The sequence below is a fragment of the Empidonax traillii genome, unplaced genomic scaffold (assembly GCF_003031625.1).
Source record: "Empidonax traillii isolate 1590-97213 ecotype Southwest subspecies unplaced genomic scaffold, ASM303162v1 scaffold498:size1131258, whole genome shotgun sequence".
NCBI classification, from domain to species: domain Eukaryota; kingdom Metazoa; phylum Chordata; class Aves; order Passeriformes; family Tyrannidae; genus Empidonax; species Empidonax traillii.
The window spans coordinates 402976-430636 of NW_020955691.1; the positions used below are offsets into that span (position 1 = coordinate 402976).

The following is a 27661-nucleotide window of genomic DNA, read 5'->3' on the forward strand; positions in this document are numbered from 1 at the left end:
TATTTCCTTTGTAATCTACTGATCTTCTGTTGTTATCATTGCTGTGTTTTATGGTTTTGCATTACTTTATTGACTCAGTATACTGTAGGCTGCCTTTTTATTTTTTTCCTCCCTCCACTGAAAATAGCCTTTTATGAGAAGCTTAAGCAAAAGCCTGGAATGTCCAAAGGAAAGCACAGAAACATTACAACATTTTGCACATTTCTTTTGGCCAGAGAAAGTTACAAAATATTCATATGAAGAAACTTATTCAGTGCCTGCAGGAAAAAATCCAGCATTTGATAATACGTGGAATTTCAATTTCTGCTATAAACAGGCTCTATTTTTTTTATTTATTATTTTGAAGTATAAAGAGTTTTTCAGGGGGAGAAGGCCCCTATACAATTGATGTCAGAGCAACAATGAGCACACATACCCTCGGTACTGGGAGTATGTACTCTTCTGCACTGCCACAGCCTCTGTTGCTATCCCATTCCAAATGCTACCAATATTAGAAACTTAAGCAGGATGCTGATGGTCCTACTATCCAGCAGCACTGGATGAAGCGACACCAAGGGCTGGAGCTGTGGGGATAAAGGGCACACCCTCCTTTTGCTCATGCTGGACCCCCTCCCCCGCCCCACAGATACTGAGCTCCTCTAGAACTGGAGGTTGGGTGGGATCCTGCAGGAGCTCAGTGCATGGGCTGGTGGCTTGGGTCATCCTGCATAACCCCTGCCTCCCAGCTTCCTGCGTGGATTAAACAGTCCCTGCTGAGAGGACCAAAACATGCCCTTGCCTGGTTATGCAGCCTCACCACCTTCTTGATAGTGGTTGTAACACCGTGGCTTGGAGGGAGGCTTGGAGCAAGACTATGCCTTGCAAATCTCAGAGCCACTAGCTGCCAATGATGCCTGGGCCCCAGGTGTTAGTGTAGAAGCAGAGGGACTTGGGCACAGAGATGGGTAGTAGTTTGATTTCATTATATATTGTGAGAAAAGAGCAGCCCTACCTGCCTGAGATAAAGAAAATGAATAAACAAATAAAAACCTGTTGGTGCCCAATATATTGTCACAATCGTTTGAGGACGGTTTTATCTCTGTGAGAATATAACCCTGATTAAACATGCCAAGGTCAGTGGAAACAAAGGTGAATTGCTGAAGAAATGTGAGTTATTCTGTCCTGGAGTTCACTGGGGGTGAACCGGAGCAGCACTCCCTGTTTTGTGGGGATGTGTCGAGGTGTGGGTCCCACTTGCATCATCTCCCATACTTACCCAGCCCCTGCCAAACATCCTCTCGCCAGGGGACTGAGCCCCCAAGCACAAAGACTTCAGTGGCCAAAAGGGCTGCCATTTGCAGCTCTCCGTAGCTGTTCTGCTGGTTTTGCCCATCCAAGCCAAGCCCAAGCACTGGTACCCAGTGGCTCCCTGCCTGCCCCATCCAGCATCTCAGCTCTCCCCTGGTGCTCACAGCCTTTTCACCTCTGTACAGCCAAGAGGCTGTGAGGCCACAGACCGGACAGGCACTTAGGGCGTTTTGAAAGGATATAGAACAGGAAAAACGCAACCTCTAAAAACTGGAAGAATTGATAATTCCTTCAGGAGAACGAGCAAAAAAGCAGCCTCCTCTTGGAGAAGCACCCAGCCTCCCAGTGGAGCCTGCAACAGCTGCCCAGCCAGACCTGAGCACGGAGGATGTTGGGATGAATTCCTCACCTGCACGATGCCAGTGCAAACCCTGCCCAAATTCTTGTGCTGCTCTGTTCCCACTGCTCAGGGCCAAGCGACCCTTTGCTCGCACCTCAGGTTGCTCCTCGTTCCTGGTCACACCCAGAGCTCACAGCGGGGTGGCCCCTCGTGCCCAGCGGGATTTGTGCAGCAGCCATTCCCAACAGCCCCGCACTGTCTCGCACCACTGTCCTGCTGTCCTGCACCGCCGTCCCCCTGTTCCCACACTGCTGTTCCCATTGTCCCTCTGTTCTGGCTGTCCTGCTGTTCCCACACCGCTATTCCCACTGTCCCGCTGTCCCCACTTTTCCTGCTGTCCCCCTGGCACTGTCCCCGCACTGCTGTTCCCGCTGTCCCACTATCCCCACTATTCCCGCACCACTGTTTCCGCTGTCCCTCTTTTCCCACTGTTCCTGCACCGCAGTTCCTGCACCGCTATCCCGCTACCCGCGCTGTTCCCGCACCGCTATCCCCGCCGTTCCCGCACCGCCGCCCTCCCCACAGACGCCCGCCAGGGGGCGCCCCCGCGGCGCCGCCGCCCGCACTTGTTGCTGCCCCCCGCGGCGCGCGCTGTGTCGTGATGCACGCGGCGCTGACGTCACCGCCGGCGTCATTATTAACGATCTCATTCATCTGTTTATTTATTTGCTCGTCTGTTTATTTGCCTGATTAATTATTTATTTGCTTCCCTTTTCACTGCGCCCCGCTAGGGCTGCTCCGAGCGTGTGCCCGCCCTCCTTCTTTCCCCCACCAGGATCAGCGCCCGCAGAGGGGGCTCGGGCGGGGAACGAGCCAAAAAAAAAATGGGGAGAAAGTGGCACTACTGAGGGATGAGCTGTGGGGAGGGGGGGAATGGGGAGGGGGGATCGGTCCCCGCGGAGCCGCTTCGCAGCGCTTTGGCTGCCGGGGGCAAACAGCGATTAGGACAAGGTTCCCCCAGAGCCCGGGGATGGGCTGAGGGGGCTCCGCGGGCGCGCATGGGCCACGCAGCCCTCCGGCCGCAGCGGCATCTACCTGCGGGGCTGCGGCTCCCGGGGCTGCGAAGGGAACTTTCCGTGCCCGGCGCTGCGGGCGGACCGTGAGTCCGTGCGGAGCCCGGAGCGGAGCCCGCCCCGCTCCCCGGCCGGGGCTCCCGCCGCTGATGCTGCCGGCGGCGCCCGAAGCTGCCCGCGCAGGGACCGCGGAGGCTGCGCGGGATGAGCAGAGCCCGCGGCTCCCCGACGTGCGGTGCGGCCGCGGGGGGCAGGTGAGGCGCAGGTGAAGGGGCCGCCCCGCTCCATCCCTGCCCGCTGCCCCGGCCCCTCCGCGCCCGCCCCGGCACGTCCCGCTGCGCGCCCACCCATCCCCGCGCTGCCGCTCCCCCTCCCCCGGCTGCGCTGCCTGTTCCGGCCGAGCCGCGTCCCTCCGCGCAGCGCCATGAATATTGATGTGTTTATATAATCGATAACCCACTTTCCATCCTTTCCCGGGGAAACGGCGATAAATAAATTAGGGACGCGCGCCGCCCGCCCGACCCTCAGCGGGCCGGCGCCGGGGGGAAGGGGGGCGGGAGGGGTGTCAGCTCCCGCTGTCCCCCCGCGGTGCCGGCGGTGGGAGCGGGCCGAGCCGGGCTCAGAGCGGGCGGAGGGAGCAGCGGGCGGTGGGAGCAGCGGGCGGAGGGAGCAGCGGGCGGTGGGAGCAGCGGGCGGTGGGAGCAGCGAGCAGCCCCGCCGGGCGCGCAGCGCCCCTCGCGCCGCAGGAAATGGTCTTTATATTAGACATATACGGGCAGGTCCTGTCAGATCCGCAGCGCGCCCGCCCGCCCTTTCGGCCCCCCAAAAATCGCCGGGCTCTCCCAGCGCCCCCGCCGCCGGCCCGCCGCCCCCACACCGCCCCCCCGGGGCCCGCCGCCGCCCCGCGGCATTTTTGCCGGGCCGTGCCGGGCGTCGGGGGGCCGGCCGGCGTCAGGCGGCGCCGGCGGCGGGACGCGGCGGGGCGTCGGCGGGACGGCGGGGCGGGGGGCGGGCGGCGGGGGGGGGCGTCGCCGCGCGCGGCGGGGCGGGGGGCGGCGGCGGCGGCGGGGCGGCGTGGGGGCGGCGGCGGAGGGGGGCGGCGGGCGGCGGGGCCGGCTTCGCCCTGCCAGGACCTGCCGGGCTCCATTCACGCCAACAAGTTTGGGAGAATGTTGAGTTCAATCGCGCCGGAGCCGCGATGGAGCGCAGCGCACTGCAGGTACCGCGCCGCCCCGCGCCCCCGCCCCGCCCCGCGCCCCCCGCCGCCGCGGAGCCCCCTCCCTCCCTCCCGCGCTCCCCTCCCGCCGCCCTCCTCCTCCTCCTCCTCCTCCTCCTGCCCCTGCGCGGCGCGGCGCGGCGCGGCGCGGAGCCGGCGCTGATGCCGCTGCCGTGTTGTTGTTCCCCGCAGTGGGTCGGCGCCCCGTGCGGCTCGCACGGCCCCTACGTCTTCTACAGGGCGTTCCGCTTCCAGCGCCGCGGCGGCGGCCGGGCGCGGGTCCTCTCCCTCGGCGACTTCTTCTTCGTGCGGTGCCGCGCGGAGGAGCCCGCCTGCATCGCGGAGCTGCAGCTGCTCTGGGAGGAGCGCACCAGCCGGCAACTTCTCTCCAGCGCCAAACTTTATTTTCTCCCCGAGGACACCCCCCAGGGCAGGACCAGTGACCATGGCGAGGTGGTAAACGCGGCGCCGGCCCCCTCCCCTTTTCCCCCCCCGCACCCGTCCCCACCTGTATGCCCGGGCTCGGCTCACCCCCCCTCCCATGTTTGCTGCCCCCACCCGCGCCCCCCTCCCCGCCGTGCGTGGCGGGGCAGTGCGGAGGGGCCGCGCCGTCGGGGCGCACCGGTGCGCGCTGCCCGGGAACTTGTGCGGGCGGGGGGGGAGGCGGGAGGGGGTCGCGGTGCGGGGCGCCCCCGGCCCGGCGGGCAGCGGAGTGTGTGCGGGGCTCGCCCTGTCCTTCTCCCGCAGCGTTAACAACAATAAGAAAAAAATTTTTCAAAAAAACCCCAAAGACGCGGAAAAGCGGGGAGAAAAACACGTCGGGGTGATTTCGATATTGTTCGGGGCTTTTTTTAAGTATTCGATATGTTTAAGAGGGCGGAAATTACGAAATGGAGGCAGAGGGAGATCAAACGCTCTCGAGCTGGCAGGGACGTGTTGAATAAAGTGATAAATGACAGGTACGGGAATAATACATTCAAATAACTTGCAGATATGCCTGGGCGTATTTCGGAGCCGCCGCGCTCCCGGCGCAAACGCGGTGCGCGCCGGCACCTCCGCCCGCGGCCGCGCAGCGCGGGATGGGGCCGCGCAGCCCCGCACCGCCCCGCCCCAGCCCCGAACCCTCCCGTTATCTGCTTCGCTAATTCATTGCTTCGGCGGTCTGCGGTGTGGGGCGGGGGATGGTGAGGGTCCCCGAGAGGAGCTGGCGACCAGGCGGGAGGGGGATGAGATGTTTTGGGGTAACTTCTGTTGTGAATGCCGGAGGGGTGGGGGTCCGAGGGGGGGCTGTCAGCAGGGGCTGTTTTCGGAGGCACGCGTGGCTTGTAGGTGCCGACGTAGCCCTATCCCCGCACCCATGCGTACGCGTCTGAAACGCATTTCAGAGCCACCTTCGCTCGCTGCCACCTCTTCACTTTAATTTTCTGTGCGTGCCGCTGAGATAAGGGAGCCTTTTCCTAAGAATCAGGGAGATGACAGTGAGCAATGGATGCTCTGAAATTGCCCGTGGTGACTATTTAAAACTGTGCCTCTGTGTGTCTCGTGTGTGTGTAAAATGAAAGATATTTGGAAGGGGGGGTGGGGAAAGGGACACAAATCATTTTAATACGCCTTAATGATCAGCTCATGTTACTGTGGTAGGAACATCAGAGAAAATTAATCCTACCATTACGAGTAAAACACTGCTCCGGTACGAGAGTTCTCAACTGCATGTACCCTCCTTATAATACACACAATTTTATTTATTTTTACATGCAAACACCGCTAGTAATTAGCCGTGTGATTATACTTGTGCATTTCATTGGGGCTTTAACTGATGTCATTCTGCATTATTCAGCCATATGAAAACAATTTTCAATTAAGATAATGGCACGCCTTGAAATTATGCAAATGCCGGCCGTATTGTGTAGAATAATTATGACAAATGTAAAGCAGGTAAAAAGTTTCCTAATGCAGTTGTGTTTTACACCCCGGTGATGTCATTTCCCCTCTGGCCTAAGTTAGTCATTCATTAGCAGAGTAGCAGCAGCAGCAGCAGCAACAGCAACAGCTCTGAGTGATACTTCTCTGGCAGGGAGCCTACAGAAACCAGCACTGAGAGCCAGGGCCTAGAGAGGGCAACATAACACTCCCATTAAGAAATGTACTTTGTTTTCACTTACTCCATTAACTTGTTTATAGACATCGGAATGATTTTTTATGATCGATTTTTAATAGTTTGGAACGATCCGATCTGCGCTCGGGGATGCGCGGGCGGACGGACGGGAGACAAAAGGCTGGGTGCTGGCTGGGGCTGTTCAGGGTCCTGGCTGGGGGGGTGATCGGCCTCATCGGGGCACAGGGTGGCTGTTTGCCTGACCACCTCAACGTCTCTCGGTCCCTTAGGTAAATGACATCTGCATCTGTCCCCAGAGGGGCATCAGGGCCGCTCTGGGGTCACGAGGCTTCCTAACTCCAGGCTGGGCTCCTTTTGCAGGAGGAGATGCAGTTGGCGGGTCAGAGGCGGCTTGTAGCCATCAGGGTAGACTTTATTCATGGTGTGGGACTACTGATGGGGTAAAACACCTTGTCTTGCATTCAGGGAGCAAGTGAGATGGTGCTTATAGGCGTGTTACAAATCTGTGGTTTCCGAGGCGAAGGGTTAGAGGGGCGCTCGCTGTCCGAGGATTTGTTGGTGAGGGGAGCGAGGGGTTGAATCGTGGGCTTGCGATGGAGAGCCCACGGGAGGTTTAGGCACAGTCACTGGCAGCTACCTGCGCTAGAGGCATGATTAATAGAAGCAGCTGGCTGCCTGCTCTCCGTAATAGCAGCACTGACACTATGACAATATTCAGCTAGTGGCTATGAGGAGGGAGGAGGTATGTAATGCTTCTGTTAGTCAGAAATTTCTGATGGCGTATTTTATCTGATTGCCAAATGTTTGAGCTAATCAGCAATAAGTGTAAATATAAGTCTTTTTATAGCTAGCTGAATTCATCATCCAGATTTAAATATAACCCTGACTGCTGCTAAAACCGGATGTTTCCATGCACTGGGGCCCAGACCCAGGGAAGGTTCAAGCCCAGATGTGCTTCTGCTGTGGTACCTCTCCCTGCTCCTAAGGCTCAGCATCCCCATCACCTCAGTGGAGAAACTCCCGTTCACCCCCAGGAGCTGGCCAGAGGCTGCTTCCCAGGGAGTCTCAGTGGATGGTGAAAGTGGCATGGGGCTGGTCACAAGTAGCAAATACAAGTGCTCCTGGCCCTGATGCTCATCACATCCCAAAGAGACGTTCATGGAGAACCTGGCAGCAGCTCTGGCATCATGCTCCTCAGGAACAGCGGAGACATCTTTGTAAGAGCAACAGTGCCTTTGGGAATGCTGTTAGGTGAGGTACAAGAGTTTTGTGCTACTTCAGTGAAAACTTTGTTGCTGCTTTTAAGACGCAGGGGCTTGGGTGTGCTGCCTCCCACCTTGCCATCCAACCCAAACACCTCAGCACTCTGGTCAAAGGGGAGGAGCAGCCTTCTCCCTCTTCCCTCCAATGGGGAAGAAGTGGCTCTTCTCTGTTCCTGGAGAGCCACTGCCAAAAAGTGTCTTTTTCTGGAGGAAGTCACTACCTTGCCTCGATTTTCTCGTCCACTCCTGGTCTGCCACAGTCCCCTGTGTCACCTCCAGCATAGGCTGGGAAAACCTCTGTGTTGGAAGGTACCTCACACAGGGTTCAAAGGAGGATGCTTGGGGGGCTGTGAAAATCCTGAGGGAGTGGCTCCAAGAACACACTGTTGCATTTGAAACAGTTTTGCAGGGTGGGCTTTTTTGACACTTGACTGGGAGAAGTAGATGCAGATCGTGTGCCCGGAGAAAACCCCTGTTTGGTCCCCTTGCTCAGTGTCCTGCTCCTGTGGCATTCAGGGAGCACAAGGTGGGCTTAGCCCCCAAGTCCTCCAGCCCACAGGGTCTTCACCAAACCCTCCTCCAGCTCATTTACTCCTCTCTGCTCCAAGGGGCAGTGCGGGGCTGTGAAATGACTGACCTTTGCAGAAGCAGTTCTAGAACAGGATGCTTGTTAGTGCCATGTGTTTTCATGTTTTTAAAGGTGTTGGCATTAATTAGACTAGGCTTAAAAATATATCTCAAAGCTGGTACTCATTAAATCCAGGGATGGTATTTGATGTGATGCATACAATTCCTAAAAAACCCCAAACAATCAACCAGTTCACTTTGCATGGTCTGACATTCCCTGCATTGCCCTGCACTGTGGTGAATGGTACTTCCACTGAGGCTGGACTGTCAGTGGGGATCTGCCTTTGGTTCATTCATCAGCAGTGAAGTTTACTACGAACTCATGTTGATTTCATCTCTTCTCCCGAACTGGGGATCTGATGCAATGCTTTTCGCCTTGCAAATAATCCTTACTCATGCAAGTAATTTACATGAGTAAGCGTTGCTCATACAGAGGAGAGGAGAGAGCTAGTTTCCTGTAATTATTTCCCTAGCAGTATTTTGCATTTTCAGACTAATTGGGGGAAAGGAAAAAAATAAAGAAGTCGCTCCATAAATGTATGCCATTTATAATTTCAGAAGAGATTCTTCCAGAAAGTTAAGGGAGGCAGTGGGTTTATCGTCCTTTCATTTCGGGACAGATGTGCACAGCATCCCTAGAAAGCCTGGTTTGTTTTGGAGGGGTTCTCCACGTGGTCCTACCCCAGTGCAGAAATGTAGCATAGGATGGCCTCAGTGTGATGTCTTACACCCACAGTGCTTTATTGCCACCCCCCCTTCAAAAATGTGCTACTCCCTTTGCACAGTTACAGATTTTATTTTTTTTTTTTTTAAAGACATAGGAATCTGTATGCTCTTATTTGAAATGAGAACAGCCCTGTTTCAGTCTCCACGGAGTGTGCCTTATGCTCGTATCTGTCAACACTGGTAATGGCAACACGTTTCAAACATGCAGATTATGATTATTAAAGGGTGCTTTAAAAATCATGCTAATAGCATCAATCTCCAATGTACACTTACTCAAATTAATTCAGCTTTGGAAATCAGGCGCACTGTAATAGCAGTGTTAGAGGAATGGCATTTGTCATAAAATATCGTGGGTTTGGTAATTGCATATCCACTCTGTATATTTTTATCTCTCTTGCCACCAGTAGCATATGCTGGCAAAGGAAGGAGAGGGCAATGATATTACTCAGAGAAGCCACATGTTGCTAGCCATTAGCCAGCAATCTGGCATATCTGGTCATTTAAGGCAGATTTCCTTTTTTTAATTTTTTTTTTTTTCCTATTCCCTCCCCTTCCCAGTGCATTCAGACTGTAAAATACACCCACTGCTCTCCAGAGTTGCTGTTCCCAGTCTGATCAGTGGCACTAAACATTAAACTCTTGTCTTTGGAGAATAATAGGCCTCACATGGTACACCCTCAAGCATGTTGAGATACTGTGCAGGCTGGAAAATAAAAATGTTCTAATTGTGTCTTTTAAATAAGCATAGGAGTGAATTAATTAGACTATATTTTGTCTTTAGTTGCTTAGTTACACAATAGTATTCCTAAGCGCAAGTAAGATAAATTGGCTCTTTTTGTGCTGCTTGTCCCTTAATCATAATTACTGTATTGCTCAGGAGAGTAACGCATACGTAGATTTTGCATTTTTAATAATATTCAAACAATATGCGAATGATATAGAAAGTATGTTCTGATTCAAGCTCTCGCATGCTTTTATTCGGGAAGAAGTTCTACTGCTATGGGAGCAATATTTGCATTAGTTGCTCAGAGATGTAGTTCTGGGAAATACATAATTGAAATATTCTTGCAGTGCTTGTTCTGGCCCTTTCATTCGCATTCAAAATAACAATGCCTTAAGTCTCTGAACAGTCATCCACTCTTGATTTAAGAGCGTTTTTCTTTGTGTGTGTGTGTGTGTGTGTGTGTGTGTGCATGTGCAGTGTGGGTTCACACCCAGCGTTAACCCTGCAGAGCCGAGGCGCTCGCGTGATTCATGGTGTCGTATCAAGTTGAGCTTTTTATTTGTAGCTAAAATGCAGTCAGAAGGTCAGATGAACATCGGCATTTTATGGCATTAATCCAATGACCTTAATGCTTGGCAGGCGTCCATGTTTCTGTGCGAAGGTGCCAGGGTTATAGATAATAAAAGAGTTTGTTTTCATTTTCTGGGTATTTTAATCTTTCTTTGCAGAGCACAGCCTCGGGTTTGGGGGGCTTGGGGCTACTCCCGGGGGCCAAAACTTTAATGTCTTGCTGGGTTGTTGAACCTTTGCTGCTAATGATGGGCAGATTGATACAGATACTGAACAATGGAAGGTTCTGGCAAGAAACCCCCTAGACATGCTCAGTGGATGTATGTGAAAATTGGCTCCATTGTTCTGCTGTATGAAAAGCAAGTAAATTATTTACAGATATTTGCTAATTAAAGCACATATTGTTTTACCAGCACAATAGAACACAATATAACAAAAGACAAAAGAATAAGCTTGCATAATTTAAACCTGCTAATACCATGTACTCCCTGTTAAGAAAAATATAATTATGTAATCTACGAGGAAAGCTTTTCGAACTGTAACTGTAGTAGGCAAAATTAGGAATGAATTGCTTGTCAACTCGCCTAAACTAAAACAGCTCCTCAAGATCTGTGAGCTATCTGACGGGAAAACATTTTGACTGAAGCCTGTTTTCTCTTTGGTCAGGACTTCTATCTGCAATGACAGATATAAATTCAATTTGAACCTCTGCTTGGGAGTGGGAGGAGGGAGAAAATACCCACCCCAGACAAAAAGGAGGAGGCTCACAGTAGAAATGTCATGTCTGGCTGCTCACAGCCATCCTTCTGTGCACTCCATCTCCACCCCACTTCTGGCCCAGATGTACCAGTGTCCCACAGAGCATCCTACAAAGACATGGTGCTGCTCTGCCCGAGGTCATTTTGCGTGTCTCGCTTTGGAATTACGGAATCACGTGGAAAAAGCTGCTTGCTAGTACAAGGGAAAGTGAAAACTGTAGGATTTCACATGCTTTGCTCATGTCCTTTATCTTGGTCTCTTCTCATGGTTTTAGACCCTGGCAGAAGAGATGAACACATCAGTGTGAGTTTCAGACAGCTCTGTGCGGCTGTGCTTAGGCTGGGGAAATACCTGTCACCTGAATGTAACAAGATCATTATAGCCCTTTAAAGTAATTAGCAGAGGATTAACAGATGAAAGGTTCTGCCTTGGCCTCTTTAAAATTTTCCCCTGTGCCAGGTAAATTCCTGGTCTGTGCCTGTTTCCATTCTCAGGGCTCTCCCCATAGGTTCACAGGTGGAGAGTGGTGCTGTCTGAAGGTCTCTAAACACAGGCACCCCAGCAGTCAGGTGCACTCCACAGATCCTTGGGGATCTTTACTTCCAGCAAAACCTTTCTAAGGATGCTGTGGATGTGGGGATGGTGGCACAGCTCTGCCGGGCAGGAACCACTGCTCCAGTTCTGCAGGTGGGATCACTGAACGACAGGGAAACCTCGTAAGAGTCCCCAGTGCTTGGCACAGGCAGGGGCAGCTTTCTTTCCCCCAACTCTTCCCCAAGTGCCTCATTTGGTTGCCATCTCTGCCCTTTTGGTGCTAGAAATGGCCCCTGAAGGAAGTGTTGCTTGTAGGAGGTGACTCTGGAGACTTGAGTTCAGGTCCCTGAGTGACTTCTAGTGAGTGGGCTAGGGGTGAATTGATATGACCTGGTTTCCCCTGCTGTCCCAGAGCCCTGGTAGCATCTGTATGGCAGAGAAGAGCTCTGGACTAAAGGCTCTGCAATCAGGACCTTTTGTTTTTAGTGTGCTCTCAAGTAAGGGTTGTGGTACTTCCCTCAAACCCCCAGGTAAATGCATTGCTGTGGGAGAGGTCCTTATTGGCAACAAGTCCTCTCCTTCCCTTCTCTGTGTCTGCAACATGACCTTCCACTCCTCAAAGGGATCTAGAGCAGGAAACCAGATTCCTGAGGTGAGAACTGCATTATTACACAAGGTATGGGAAGGTCCTTTTTACCTAAATGGCAAAAAACTAAAAAATCCATGGGATGTAAAAAAAAAACCCCTAGAATAAGACAGGTCTTTATGGCCAAATGAAATATTCAGTTCTATTATCCCTGGTGAATGCAGTCCATAAGAGTCACACTGTATTTTTTGCTCCCGTGGATGAATGTGTTTTCATCAGCAATGTACTGGGTTGTAAAATATGCAGCCCCAGCTATCTACTGTGCTAAAGATTTCACGAAAAAGGCTTGAAGATGTTTTCTAATGCAAATCATACTGATCAGATAAATGACACGCAGTGTCTCCTGTAATTATCAGCAAGAGTTTTTACAGTACATCTCCTGTTTCTCTCTAGGCCACGTATTTGATGTTAGGAGACAGCCAAGCAGGTGTTCGACTCACTCGTGCCCTCCAGAATTCCTTAAATGACCTCTGGAAGCACTGGAGTGAAAACAGTCTCAGCATGTCAAAATTTTGAGATATCTCAGTTGCTGTAATTCTTTTAAGACTGCCTGGACGTCTCTAAAATATAAATCTTTCCTAGTTATTGGCAGTGAGTGAGGAGTTGTGACGTACCGTATGCGGGTGTGCAGTCAAGATGTACGACCTCCCTGTGCTACCCTGTGACTCTCGGCCTTGTAAGAGTTAATATTTCTTCTAAAAAATAATTATCTGTTTTAAACTATTATAACTACCTGACCTCTTTCCCTGAATGTAAGTATTTCAACCATCTGCTGAGTCAGGCAATATAGCATTCTGTGCTTTTGGGAGGCTGTGATGGTTGCTTAGACAACAGTGACATAATATTTAAGCATAACGGCTCTTGAGAAGATGCTGTCCCCTTCTCCCTGGATGACTTCTCTGGAAGTGCAAATCCAATATGGTCTTAAAAAAAAACACAAGAAAGGGATGAAAAGGGTTTGTGTCACCATTTTTTTTAACCATCTCCTCACTTACCACTTGAGAGGTAAAAGTATTGTACTTGGCTTAGAGTCTTGTAAGATGCGCTAAAATTACGGGCTGACTAGATACCCATTTTATAGAAGCAGAAAAAAAGTGCGTCTTTCAATAGTCAGCATTTATTTCGAGGTTTAGACAACATTGTGGCTGTGAACTTTGGTCCATGGGACCACTGACCGTTGGTTGGTCAGTGTCAGTTAAGATCCTTCTGAGATAGATCTGATTCCTGAGCTGGGCTGAAATCTGTACCAGTTGTTTTCTCATCTTGCTGTAACAGGAAAAAATGGTAATTAAAGATTTAACCATGCAATAGAGATCTTATAAACATATCACTTTGGAGAATAGCTAATACACGATGAGTTGATTTTTGTGTAGATACATATATATATATGCTCTGTAAGCGACGTGGGTGGTTTTTCATGTTTACACAGAGATATAATTATGAATGACATGAAGGTTATACAGCAGATTTCTTTAATCTTCTAAAGGTTTCTTAGTCATGTGTCACCGTGTACCTGGTTTTTATTTATTCAACATCTGTATTCCTTTGTCATCTCGTTGAAGAGGTTTCTCTGGAAGGGTTGTGGCAGTAGGTGCACAGTGGTTGATACCGAGCGGCTGCGGGGGCTCCTCTGGCTGGCAGAGCCCTGCAAGGTCCCGGAGCAGCTTTTGTTGTGCTTAACCAAAAAGGAGAGGGGTCCTTTTGTCACCTGCTGCTCAAAAAACACATAATGAAAATAAAGACCACAGTGGTTTAGGTCTGAGTGCTTGGAAAGGTTGCTTAGGGATGTGTGAAAGCTTGGCATGGCACATTGAAATTCCAGAGCTGGTGAAGTAGTTGGGTGACCTCTTGTTTGGGTGGCAGAGGGGCAGGTGACCTCTGGTGTTAGCAAACTGCTAAGATACAGGGAAGATAGCCCCTCTGGAGCTGCATGGGGCTCGGGCTCCTCAGAAAGCAGGGGCTGCAGCCACCCACCATGCCTTGCTGGGTGGCAGTGTTTGTATGATGAGGTGTCAGGGTGGGAATGTCTCTGGAGATGCGACTCCTCGCTGGCGAGATCCGTGTTGGCAGCGGCATTCGGAGGAGGACTGCGGTCTGACCCGTGACCTCTGTGGTGTTTGAGGAGTTTGGAAGGACAACTCTTGTTCTCTCTGAATTGGGCCAAAAATGAGTGGAGAGAGAGAGAGCAGGTGTGTCCAGTACCACTGTGGGATGGACAGGGCGACCCCAAGGCAGGTCCTGAAATGCACTGGGTAATTTTTCCATTTCCCGGATAAAAGTGAACTTGGCCGTGTTTCCCTGGTGCGGCTGGGGTGATCCCTGGTGGTATGAGGGGTGAACAGGGATTTGGGGGCCAGCTGGTTCCCCCTCCATGGCAGCCTGGGCAGAACCAGTGAGTGCACCAACATCGCTTCCCCTTTGGTACAGTAGGGTTTTTGTGTTTTTTTTAATTCCTTTTTTTTCCTTCCTGTGTACACATCATGTGCGTGTGTGCGAAGGTTGTATTCTCGAAAACAAGTTTATTCATTGATGATGTAATAGTGATTGTACTTTTCTTTTGGTTAATAAATTGTCTGCTCAGCTTACTTTGTATGCCAGCCAAAATTAGTCATACCAGTTCTTGGAAAGGATATGAAGAAACTAGTAATTGAAATCATAATCATTTGATCATGAGAGCTATTTGGAAAATAATATTTTAACCAAAAACATGTCTGATCTCCAAGTCAGGATTTTTTTTTTTCAAACTGCTGCTAAATAGATTTCTCTAGTGTGGAGTATTAGAAATTGTGTAGTAGCTGGTGATGGTATTCAACATCCTAAAAGAGGACTTCATCCAGAAATTGCTGAGACTGTCTGCAGGCAGTCTGATATTTATATATATGTCTTATTTTTTTCCATCCTGACATTTAATAATCACCATGTAATAGCTATAAAATGCATAGCAACTGCAGCTTTTTTATTTCAAGTGGATGGTGTAATGAAATTGGGTGAAACCATCCATTGAAATTGTGCTTTGTAGTACCCAGTGCTTGTTTACAAAGTATTGACGTTTGTCATAAACAGAGATTTAAAGCATCGCTGTTATTGTTTGTTGTTTGGTGGAAGCTCTTATGCTGTGCAGCGATAAAGGAAAAGATTTTATTACCAGCTTGCTTAGCATATAAGCATGCTGTTCATTTCTGACCAAATATTTGTTATTGCACTAAATGTAATGAAGGCGCCTGCTTATAAAACAGTTTTGTATTATATAAGGGAGAGTGGAATATCAGATCTGGTTTTTTTAGTAGAGATAGTTCAGTATTGTGTGCAACTTGTCACAATAAAGCTTTTTTTTTTTTTTCTTTTCCATTGAGCAGTATTTTATTTCCTGAGGAATGTGTTCAGTGGACAAAAAAAACACACAGAGAGAATCAATCATGCTTTTCTCTTTGTTTAATAACTCAAAGAATTTCTCTCCCCTTTGCAAATACTTTTGTTTATTTGAGAGACGAATTGGATTCTGGTTTATTTATTTCAAGAACCTGTAACCTTATTTAATGCTAGAAATGCGTGTTGTGCAAGGTGTGGTGTGCAGCCTGCTCTTGTTACAACATAAATTAATTCTGCTGTTTTAACCAAAAAATCTGGAGTGTTTCTTGCTGGATATGTATGTTTGTTTGTTTATTTTTTGAGGCTTTCTTGATCCTTTGCTCAGTGGAGTCAGCTGTAAAACATTCTGCTTATTCATCATGACTGAGAGGAGTTGATTGTTTCCTGGAAGGTTAAAATCCAGCAATTAGGGCTGTTTTATTTGAGTATATGTTCTGGAGGCTAAACTAAGTTTAAGTGCTTTTCTTAGAATGTATGTTTTAGAAGGGAAAAAAATTACTGTTCTGATCTTGAAAAAGGTTTTAAGAAACATGAGAATGTGCAAGTTTCTTTTGGTGGGAAGCACATAACATTTATGTAGTATTTCTTTTGGGATTACATCACAGTTTTATTTAATTTTAAGGACAAAAGTTAAATTCAATATTTGTGTTTAAGCCAAGGGAAAATGTACCATAAACACAGGAATTTTCTGGTGAGTCAGAGTTCCAAGAATCTGAGATTTACTTAGTCCATTTATTTCAGGACTAGCTATAACCATTAGTCATCCAGCCATGAATTTTTACATTTGCAGCTAATTGCACCTAAAAAACAAACTTTCCCTCGGGGTTTTGGGTTATACAGGATGTGATTTGGCAACCTGCATTTCAAATGCCTTTTAGGATCATTGCCCTGGTCCTAGAAATTGTCTTTAGATCATGTATATTTGCTTCCAGTAAACAACTAATATTTCCACTCAGATGGCAAGAGGAATAAATTAAGTACTAGCTATTCTGTAACAGAGAAAAATTACTCAGCAGCAAGATATGCTTTTCCAGGAGTCAGTGCGGGGCGGTGTTATGGGTTTGTCAGTCCTCGTGGAGCCCGGAGTGACATGTTGTATTCTCATTTCACTACCTCTTGCAGGATGAAGTTATTGCTGTTTCAGAAAAAGTTACTGTGAAACTTGAGGACTTGGCAAAATGGGCACAGTCCGATTTCTCCAAGTGGAAGTGTGGTTTCCGGGCTGAGCCGGTCCAGCCGATGGATGTGGGGAAGAATGGGCAGAAAGAGGCCTTGACAAGATACAGACAATCCACGCTCAACAGCGGCTTGAACTTCAAAGACATCCTGAAGGAGAAGGCTGACCTCGGTGAGTATCCCTTACTTTCTCCTGTGGGGAGGGAAGATAGATGAGTCGATCCCGCCACACCATCCCTGATTCCCAAGGTACGTCAGAGCCTGGGGCGGAGGCGTGGTGATGGGATACCTGTGTGGGACGGGTGGTGGCGGTGAGCTCATCGCAGGATCCTTCGAGACTGGCGTGGGGTAACTCTGTGATACCTGTCTGCTCCCTAGACATGTCCCCGAGCACTATGGCTCAGACCCTGGAGACGTGCACGCAAATGATTGTCACAGGCTCTCCCTGAGGCTCTGAAGCCTGGGGGATCAGGTCAGGGCTGTGCACTGTGGGGAGAGGAGGCTGACACGTCTTCCCGAGGCCTCCTACAACAGGCAGGGGCAAGTAAAGGCCTTTCACTTCTCCTGTCCCATCTTCTGGAAGCTCAGAGATGCTCCTGGTGCTTGCCCTGTTTCCATGTGGTTGACTCTGTGTCTTGTTCAGTAGGGAGGTGTCCCTTCTACGGCATTTCCTTGTCAGCTTTTTTCTTACTACACAACACAGGGCTCTGCAAGCACCTCGCTGTTGTCTCCAGATAGAGCTGTGCTTTCTTTCCCTGCCTGTTTCTTTTAGGAAGGGAAACAGTAGCGCTGCTATTTGGGTGGTTGCAGACAGGCTTGCAGTTCTGAGGCTGCTTTGGTGCAGAGACACTCACACTCCTAAAATCTGTGGTGGGATCCAAGGGAGATGGTTCCCCTGTTGTTAAAAATGCCTGTTTGTGGTGTTAGGACCTTGGATGCATAACAGCTACCAGAGGTAGCACTTCGAAGTGCATACCAGGGACATTTCTCTCTTGTGACAAGCTTTTAACAAATGTTCCATGTTTGAAAAGTATCAAGTTTAGGCTGTAATGTGTGGAAAGGTAAGAAATTAAAAGCTAAGGCTGATGCATTGAGGAAATGCTTTTGTACCTTTGTGAACAGGAGGTGCAGAGCCAAGTTCAGTTTTATAGTGTCACGACTGTGTTGGCGTCGAAGCCAAGTTACGTGAAACTGAAGATCTGTCTTGGAGGATTTATCTTCTGCATCTCATTTTTCTGATCTTATCAAATGGTGAAGTGATTTTGTCAATGTCACATTTCACCATTAGATACATAGGTTAGAAGATTAAAGTACAATTGGAAGTTGATCTTATTTTTCATTACATGTCCGGGAATCAAAAAATAATCCATGCAGTTCTTTCTTTTTTCCTTTTCTTTTCTGTGTGGTTTCTTGTGGTTCATAATTATGTACAGTAATTGTCTCTTGCTATTGCCCTGGTATCTTCTTTACACATTACATTTATTTGCATTTGTTTGTTGTGTCAGAAGAATCGTAATGTTTTTCAGACAGAACTTTTGTGTGCTAATGTTTTATTGTTTTTGTTTTCAACAAACAAAAAAACCCTTGTGGTAAGTTACGAAATTGCTATCATCTACCCTAGGAGCCAAAGAAAATTATCTTTAAGCCTAAAGCTTATAGTTGCATGTTAAGCCTTTCAAAGTATGGGTTATACTGAAAACGCTTATGGAATGCAAACTGTACGATATAATTTCGATAACCCCACATTCTGTTGCTGCTCATTTTCAGTTGGTGGCTCTGGCTTTATTGTTGGGTTGTGCTTTTTCGGTAGAAAAGAGAATTTTGGCTAATGTTTGATTATGATTGCCTTTATCTTTATAATGACCGGTTGACGGGAAGTGAAGCCAAAGGTTCAAGGGGACATAAAACTGGCCAGATATGTTGATATAGGCAATTGATCTAGCCTTTTAAAGGCAGTCAAAGAAATTTCTTAAATTTAGTGCTGAGACTATTTGAAAGACCTGAGACTTTAAGCATATTTTGTTTTCTGGATCTGACAAGAATTCCATAGAAGGGTGATCTTCGAAGCTTGTGAAGCAGCTTGGTTTGGTTGTGTCCTATAGGTGACCCATGAGCTCTGGTGTTTTTCTCAACTGTGGGGTGAAGGATTAACACCCACCAGATGAAGAAGATTTACTTCTCTCATTCTAAATGGTTGGTCAAGGTTGACATTGTGCTTTGGGAATCGTCATGTCCCGAGCTGTAGGCAAGGGCAGTAGCACAGTGAGCAGTGTCCAAGGCACAGGGTTTCGGGCTGCTGGTATTGTCTCTCCTCTGCTGTCAGAAAGGCAGGTTTACTGCCCGTTACGATGTCTGCCCACAGACCTTTTCCAGTACTCAGCATCTTGCCAGTGGAGCAGCGCTCAGCTGCAGTGTGATCAAAAGATTTATTAGCAATAACTTCTGCAGCAAGGCCTCCAGCACAATGGGATGGGGTAGTTTTTCTCTTAAAACAGGATTGTATACTGTGAGGGAGCACAGTGCACTGTCATGCAAAGGTCCCTCTGGTATGCTCGTGTTTAACCCTGGCTGTAGTTGAGGAAGTTGCTGAACCAGGTGTTGAAAAGGCCTAGAAAAACAGTGTGATCTTCTGGACCCATTTTTTCCTATGAAACAACATGTTTCCATTACAGAAAAATCCCATAGAAGTGAGTAGGTTTTGCAATTTTTCCTACTAGATGTTTTTGAATCGAGCTCTAGAAGGTAGTAGGAAATTTATATCCCTACCAAAGAGCTCAAAAAAACTTCAGAGAAGAAACAAAAATTATTTTTCACACACTGTCCAGGAGTGGTGACTAGTGAAATTACCGGGATGAAATGAAAACGTGGCCGATGCAGAACCAGAGAAGTGTCACTGTGCAAACATACTTAATTAAACACGTTGCTGCTGGGAGCGGGGCAGCTCCAAACAATAACCAGGCAAAGTGAGGCCTCGTGAGCAGTGTGTGCCCTGTGCCATGCGCTCTGTGGCACTTGTGGCACTTTGCGTAGCCAAAACTAAGGCAGCGCCTGGTTAATCCACAACCAGGAGAAACCGAGCACCTATAATTGAAAGTTGACCCTAATTCAAATGAGGTAGTTCTGTCTCCTTTTTTGTTCTCTTTTTTCTTGTTTTCTCTTTTGTTTCTCTTTCTCTCCCTCTTTTCTCTTTTCCCCCCCCTTTCTTTCTTCTTTTCTCTCTTTCTTTTCTCTTTGCCTTTCTTTTCTGCAGGAACTCTGGGGTTTTTTTTCTGTAAAATGCCATTGTTTTTATCCCTAGTGAATTATGCAGAATTTTTCCTTAGGACTGTATTAAATAAAAGATCTCGCAATGGCATTTTTTTGTGTGAGCTTCAAGATTTCAGCCTGAAAAATGATTTTTAAGAATTATTTCTTTCTGCCTGTTGAGATATTTATGTTATACATTCTGTCCCTTTCTACAAATATGTCAATATTGAATGTTAGCAGTTTATGTCTTAAGACTATTTATAGCTTTCTGAATATTTCTTTCAAATGTTGAGAAAAATAAAGAGTAACAACAATGCAGCATATAAAAATAGAGTTGCTCAGGAATGTATTATTCATAATGAACGTGAGAACCTGTTTTTCCAGAAGAATTGGTCTGATAAAATCATTCAGTACTAAGGCCGCTAGTTATTTATTTTTGTCTTTAAAATTATTTAGGGGATTTTTCTTTGTAATAAATGGACTTGTGTACCCATATTTGGTAAACCAGTGGGAAATCACCAAATGAGGAATTATTTCATTTTACAAAATTTCTAGCAACTAAGCAATGTAAACACTATCGGTTAAATATGGCAAAGTTGCATATTTGTATTCCTTGGGCTATAGTTAAAAAAAAAAATTCAAATTATTTTATATAACACTGCTTCTTACAGACTTCCTTTAAGTGAAGTATGAAAGCTGCAGTGTAAGCTTTATTGGCCTATAAATATGTCATTATAGTTGGACTACATTTATATGCTTTGGATTGTTGTTTAAGCCAAGAAAATATGTCTCTACAGGTTGACTTTTTATTGAAACCCTTTGAGGCATACAACAGAATGTATTTTAGGCCAAGGTTATTAAAACAGCATTTTCATTTTTGCAGCAGACTCATTGTCAATTATGCTGCCACAAACTGTCTGTGGATAGGCAGTTATGAATGGTTTCATCTCTAAATGTGTCTTTAGAAAAAGAAATAAAAGATAGTAGAGTCAGAGCTGAAATTGAGAGAAGAGACTGAGGGAAAAATGACTGAATTTAGTGCTCACCAGCTCTGGTGGTTTGGGTTAGACTGGGCTGCGGTGCTGCCTGGGCGTAGCCAAGGAACAAGTGGCCCCTGTGCCTGAGGTGGGAGCTGCTGCCCTGGCTGGGAGTCTGCATCCCTCTGGCTCTGTCCTGACAGAGGTGTAGGTTTGGTTCCCAAACTGGCATTGACACTCTTTTCACCCATCTTTTATGGGTGTCATGCCAAAATGGACAGTTTGATGTTGCTGTGCATCAGGCACTCCTGTTCCTGCACTGGCAGCGTTAGTAAAGGGGATGAACCAGTTCCAGTGCTTACTGAAGGGGTTTTGCTGCAGTTATTTCTTTGTTTGTGTCCAGTGGGGGGAAACTCCAATAAAATTTAGCAGCCAGTCCTATCCTGTCTTCCATTTCCCGGAGTCATGCATTTGAGGATATAAAATCTGTGTCTTTGTTCCCTGTGAAATCCAGGGAAATCAACTACTGCTTCTAGCTGAGGTGTATATTCTAGCAGTCACCTTTTTCTAGTCCCTAGGTGGCTTTCCAGCAGTTGTTTCCTGCTTCTCTTGAAGTAGCTCTTTTAAACTCTCCAGCAGAGCTTGCTGGGCAGGGCTGGATGCTGCAGGACTGGGTCACCCTCCCATTTCCTTCTCCGTACCAGTCTTAGAATTTGCATATCGTCACTTGGAAGATCACAGCTCCTTGTTGGATCTTGTGTTGCTGTAGAAATGGCCTGATCCACGGCAGATTGCAGTGAGTTTGGATGGACAAGCGGAGCGAGGATGAGCTGTCCTGCTGGAAGGTGCCAACCCCATGGCTCCCAGTGGACTGATGGATGGCCCTTCTGATTTCTCTTGCCAGTGGCCTTGCAGCAAGCATGGCTTCTCCAGATGAAGGTTACCCAGTCATAATGTAGTTAAACTGTGATATTATCAAAACTGATAATCTGCAGCTGTAGTGTGCTCAGACACTTGTGGTGACTCCTGGTCTGACGCCGACTGTCCTTTCTCATTGTTTGTCGCGTGCTGCTCAGTTCAGGCTCGCCTGGCTTAACTTGATGCAATAATTTTCTGACCAACTGATTGTTAGCTATTCAGAGTACAGCCACTTTGGATACTTTGTGCCTAAGTCATGCCTCTACCTCTTCCCTCCCCTTCTGGTCTGTCTGCACTCTTTGCCTCTTCCTCGTGCCCTCCTGTCCCCATTGCCCTAGTTTAATGCCATTTTTTGATCTTGATAAAGCTCCTGTAAGTGTCCCATTATCCCATTTTCCCTTCTCTGCCCTTGTTCACCGTATGTTGTTTTTTGTCTTGTGGGTCAGAGTGACCTCTCTAACTCATTTTAACCAGCCCAATTGATAGAGTTCTTTTGCCATAGATGAGGCTATTACATGACTTGTCTGTTGTGCTCCATGGAGCCTGAATGGAGCAGGACGGCTCCCTTGGGAAAAAAAGACTTGTGGCCTGGCTTTTTCTTCTGTGTTTGTGCAGCTTCTGGCACATGCCAGCACTGCTGCAGCAGGACGAGAGCACCAGAAGGCTGTGGAGCAGGAAGCTCTGTTGGGATGGCTGTTCAGAGAGGACATGGAGCAGGAAGGCTTCATTTGGTTCAGTATCTTCTTTTGATTTAATTACTGGTTACCTTTGGTGTTAACAAGTTTGGAATCAGAGATAACCTGAGGTGCTGAGCAGACAGGCAGTTTTGTCTGGCCTTGCCTAAAGAGGGCAAGATAAATGTTTATTATTTGTCAACCAGTTGGTTTAACAAATTCTTGTTGGTTTGTTTGCTTCAGTTGCTGTCTGCCTTGTAAAATGCTGAAAGGTAATGCTGTTGTTAAGTCCAGTGTATCCCCAGTAATTCAGTCCTGGAGGTGAGCTTATCTCCAGTAGCATTTTGGGACTCCCCCTCCTCACTTACCCTTCTCTCCAGAACCACTGCTGTTCTCCTTTGCACCTTTCTCCACCTCCTTGGGAGGAGGTTGGTGGGGTCCTTCCAAGGTTGTCTGTAGACACCTGGTCCTTCCCGAGGCCGCATGTTTGCTTGAGCAATGCTGGGATGATTTAAGTGCTGTAATTTCTTCCTTTCCCTGGGGAGAGCCTACTTCATTACAAAGGAAGCATATGGGGGTGACAAAAACATTTTAATATGTAGCACTGACTATGGAAGCCTTTCATTCACCACTGGATTGTGTTGAACCTCATCTATTTGTGGCTCTTGAAAGGAGTTTTAACACCACACATCTCAAACTTCAAGCGTGCCTTATCAAAGAGATAAAATTTGGATTTCTTATCAAGCTTTGACCTGCCTTTGAGCCTTTATAAAAGGGGGTGGAAGTATCACCCCTGGAAATCAAGGATGTGGGTATTTTGTTCTTTGAAACATAGAAGGTATGCCAAGAAATGTAAACAAAATCCCAGGTAACTTTTCTCTAGGTAACCCCTAAATCACAGTGCCTGTTCCCCGCCCCCACGGTTCCTGCAGCAGGAACAAGCTAACATGATTATCAGAATTGTGCTGATAGTAGTTGTCCCTGTGTCAGCATTTTCAATTATGTATTGGTATGACAGGGCATTTTGTCGTTGGTGTGGAGCCCAGCCATTTGCAATTACAGTTCTGGTCTATTCAGAAACATTGGAGAAGGAATCACTGCTGCAAAACTAGAGGAGGAAGAGTTAAATCTTATTGCCTGTGAAACTAGAGGGAACTGCCCCACGTTCTCTTAAAGCCAAAGTTGCAGCAGTTTGCACCATCAATAAGAGTTTTGTTGCAGCCTCTGGCTGGAACAGGGTAGCCTACATAATTACAAAATAAGTAGATAAAAAAATAAGGACCATTCACAGACAGTGTCAAAGCAGCCAGTGTGGGACAGTGTCCCTTTAAAAATGTTTGACGTCTTTTTTTATTTTTGTCTGTTTTTAGCACCGAGATTGACCTTGCCAGGCTGTGTAATAACCCACATGTGTCTGCTCTCCAGGATTTTTTCCCTTCTAGTCACTGTTGGATCTTGCATTTAATTCTTACTGACCATGAGTTTTTGTTCCAGTAACTGGAAACGTGTGCCTTCTGGTGCAGCGCTGCTGTGCTCTCAGTCTGACTTTATCTCAAGGGCTGCCTTCTTTTTTTTTTTTTTTTTTTTTTTTTTAAATTTTTGGGTTTAGAGGGTGCTGTTTTCCTCCCCAGCCTTCCCTCTAGTTTCCGTCCCTGCCCATATTGTTTCAGGGCCCCAGGGGGATCCAGTTTGGGACTTCTATTGTTTTGCGTCCCTGCGCTTCCCTTGCCCAGCGCCGTGGAGGGAGGTGATCAGTGGTCTCCTCTGTGTGACATGGTTGCTGGTTAGAGCTGTTGACCCCTCTTGGATCATCAGTGCCTTTTTCCTGCATTCTATCCTTTCCATGCAAGCAGCCAGAAATTGTCTGAGCACCGAGACCTGTAAACCAAGCACCTATATAACATTGTGGTATAGTTGGGTGGGCCCCAAGGACATCCTCTTTTTCCTGCCTGGCTACTTTCCTGTGCTGTAATTCTGCTGGAGCCCAGGACTTGGAGTCCTGCAGTCGTCTTTGACTCCAAACGCTCCGTTAATCAAGTCAAAGCTGTCTTCACACCAGCCCATGAATCAGGCTGGATTGTGACCTGTGCTGCTGTGCTGAGATGCTGAGCTGTGGGTGCTGTTGATACTATGGCCAGATCTGGGTGTCATTTCCCTTCTGGAGGGGGAAGGAGAAGAGCCAGACTCAATTTATTCACCACCTCCATTCCAAGTTGCTCTTCTTGAGTTGCTCTTTGTTACTCCCATACCCGGAAAGACGACTTGCCTTTTGTTTACAGGCACACTGCAACGTGCCTGGCCTGTCATTGTCTGTTTTCCTAAGTATTTTAGTCTGGTTCTGACTAGTGTGTTGCAGAAAGGCCAATGCTTGTTCTCTGAGATAGAATATTCATCTTCTTATAGATGACCCGTCTTGTGCCATGGGAGCTTGTCAGAGCGAGCATCCTTTGTGCATCTGAAATTGAAGGAGGAGACTTGCTTTTTCTTCCCTTGCTCTTCTTTTTGCAAAATTGTTTGGTAGGACAGAGGCACACAGGAGAAAAAGCTGGGCTACCCTCAAGATGTTTGGGGCTGTAATGCCAGTGAAGTGCCATGTCAGCATTTATGGGGACTTCCGAAACAGGAGGTGATGGACCCTCAGCTTGCCAAGGTGGAGTTTTGCTGGGCAAACAAGGGAAGGTGGGAGATGAAACACTGGAAAGAAAAAGGAATGTGCTGGGCAAGATTGAGGATGGAAAGGGGTTGGCTCCAGCAGCTGAGTGGACATTAGCAAATCTGCCTTCCCAATATGGGCAGCCCAGGGACCTCCCCCAGCGCTGTGTGTCACATTTGTGAGCACCAAGAGGAGCTGTGTGGGTACGCAGAAGAAGACTGTGGTTCTGGAACCCTTCCTTTGTTATCTGAGTTTTAAGACTCTTGGTATCAATATTCTGACTGCTTCATCTCTTTTGGTTAATTTGAGTCATGCTTGCCTTTTCTGGCGTGGTGATCCTTGTGTGATGAGAACATTGGTAGATGAGGGTGTTTGGGAAGGGTTAAACTTAGTATGTGTATAAATTGGAGTGCAGTTTGTGGGAGTGGGTAATAGAGAAAGCGTATATTTAAAAACTGTAACAGCATGAATTGTAACTTGCTGGGTAGGTTTTGTATTGGAGAACATAGTGGCATAACCTTTATTTACTTCATTTAGTAAAATCTGTACCATGTAAAATAAGTTCCTCCTTAATTTTACTGCTAATAGTAATTTGCTTGTAAAAATGAATCCTCAGCACTGTAAACCTTCAGGTTGGCTCTGTCTTGCTCTGATACATTGTGAAGGGCAAATAGTTAATGGCATAAAGAAGCTTTTGTTAGTGATAGATAATGTGTATGATTTTAGCAGGAGTATGTTTTAGCAGCTTGTGAAAAATCAAGGTGAATTTTTACATCTATGCAGTGCTGCATAATTGATATATGTAGGAACTGAAATTCAAAATAAGCTTCTAGAAGAGCACACATATGATTTTCCTAAACATTTAAATATATGTATCACACCCTCATTTTAAGATGCCGGTTAATGACTTTATGAGCATGTTGGCAGCCAGAGCATTACATGTGGTTTGAGAAATGTGTCTGGATATGCTTGGTAAGCAGTATTGTTCTGACAGTGTACTAAAGGCCATCTTCAATTTGACTGTGCTCTACTTTGTTATGCTGTGAAAGAAAAAGATAATTCAGCAGAGCATTGTGCTGTCGGCTGGAGACGCCACACTTCAGAATACAAATATTACTAGGGATAAATGAATCATTAAAAGAACAGTAGCATAAAATATCTGATGAATGAACTCCAGGAGTCCGTGCTGGAATAAATTTAGCATTCACGGACGGTACCATAATATGTGAAATAATAGTATCAGTTCTACATTCAGATGCCAAAAACATTTATGGACCCAGAATAATTGTGAATTACAAGGCTATAAATACGTAGAGGGGATTTGGTGATATCATAATAAACCATGAGAAATTCGCTAGGCTGGTTTCTAATGTTACCAGAACCTTGAGATATATTTACAACCTTGTTCACACTCCTGCAGTTTTAGGGGGCAATTCTCCTCTCACAACACGTTCGTCATTCCCATTAGTGCCAAGGGGAGTTATGCATGTGTGTCATGAGTGGAATAGATCCCCCCACAATTCAAGGATCCTATAACAAATTGAATATCTAATTTAAGAAAAAGGTGGGAAACATTCCCTCTCATCCTCCTTCAAGTTCCCCCCTGTCCTGTTCTGCTCCTGTGAATGAGGCTAGCAAAGGGAAAATAGGTAAAGGATGACAAGGTAGCTGCTGTGTTCCTGAACATTTTATCCACAGCTGCATCATTTTTTTCACTTTTTATTACTGAGAAACAAAACAACCAAAGCCCAGATGTTCTGGTCCCAGGTTTCTTTAAAGTGCAGGCTAATGCATTTTAAAAGCCTGTTGTAAATACTCAGGAAAGGCTGGGATTGCCAGCCTGTCCTCCAAAAGGAGGCTTCCCTGTTGTGATACCAGATCCGAGCCTGATAAGAACAGTTAATTAGGAGCTGGGGCTGAACCTGACGTGATATCCAAGAGCACGTTCAGCTTTCAGCATGTCCCACATCACCTGTTTGTAATTAAGTCTGGTGTCCCCTGCCTTCCTGAGCTGGGGCGGTGACAGAGCCTCTGCAGGTACTTTGTGTCGGTTCACACATCTCAATATTAGATATTAGGGTTAGATGGGTTACAGCCCCGGTGCTGCAGGACCCCTTCCCCTCCCAGCATCTCCCCCAGCCAGCTGTGCGGTGTTGCTGGCCTCATCCTTCTTGTAAGTCATCGGCAAAATATGCACGTTCAGTGTGGTGCAGAGCAAGTCTGCTCAGTAATTCCACATTCCTCAGTGTTGCAGGAGGTCTCTTGACTGACCAAGCTGCAGTCTTTCTGCTCATCCCTCTCCTGGCTGTACATCCAGGCTTGCCAGGGGGGCATTTGTGGTATTTACAGTGGGAAGGGTCTGTGGCTTGGTTGACGTCCCTCCACGTGATCGCAGTTTTAGTTCTTGTGTCTTGGTGGACTAACACTCTGGTATCAGCAGATAAATCACATCCTTGAGATACATCTTGGACCTTCCATCCTTGTCAGCTGATGAAGCAAAGAGAGGATGGTTACAGGACCAAAAAAATAACAACAGTGAAGTGGTCATCAGCAAGAGGGGCGTCCTTGGCAGCCTTGTAGGTGATTTGTAGGCTTTAGTGTTTGTCAGTGATAGGTCCTCACCCATTTAGTCACTGAGCCTCTATTTGCTTCGATCACTGCCAGTTTATGTCATTGTCTTTCTCTTTTGAATCCATGCGTGTTTTTGCTATGGCAAGGTCATGGGATTATTGATTATTTGTTTTAGTTAATTACTAGTGACTTGTTAT

At 47.3% G+C, this 27661-nt stretch overlaps 1 protein-coding gene across 2 annotated transcripts in view; it reads left to right on the forward strand.

Moving 5' to 3' along the window:
* Positions 1 to 3839: 3839 nt before the first annotated feature.
* ARID5B (AT-rich interaction domain 5B) overlaps positions 3840 to 27661 on the forward strand; it is a 117046-nt gene continuing 93224 nt past the window's right edge. The window contains exons 1-3 of one of the 2 annotated variants that reach the window (XM_027896453.1): positions 3840 to 3919; positions 4109 to 4369; positions 16372 to 16597. In XM_027896453.1, the coding sequence (XP_027752254.1) occupies positions 3899 to 3919; positions 4109 to 4369; positions 16372 to 16597 (508 nt within the window). In that variant the 5' untranslated portion in view covers positions 3840 to 3898. Of the gene's footprint in view, positions 3920 to 4078; positions 4370 to 16371; positions 16598 to 27661 lie in introns of those variants that run through there. The other variant, XM_027896452.1, reaches the window with a different exon arrangement.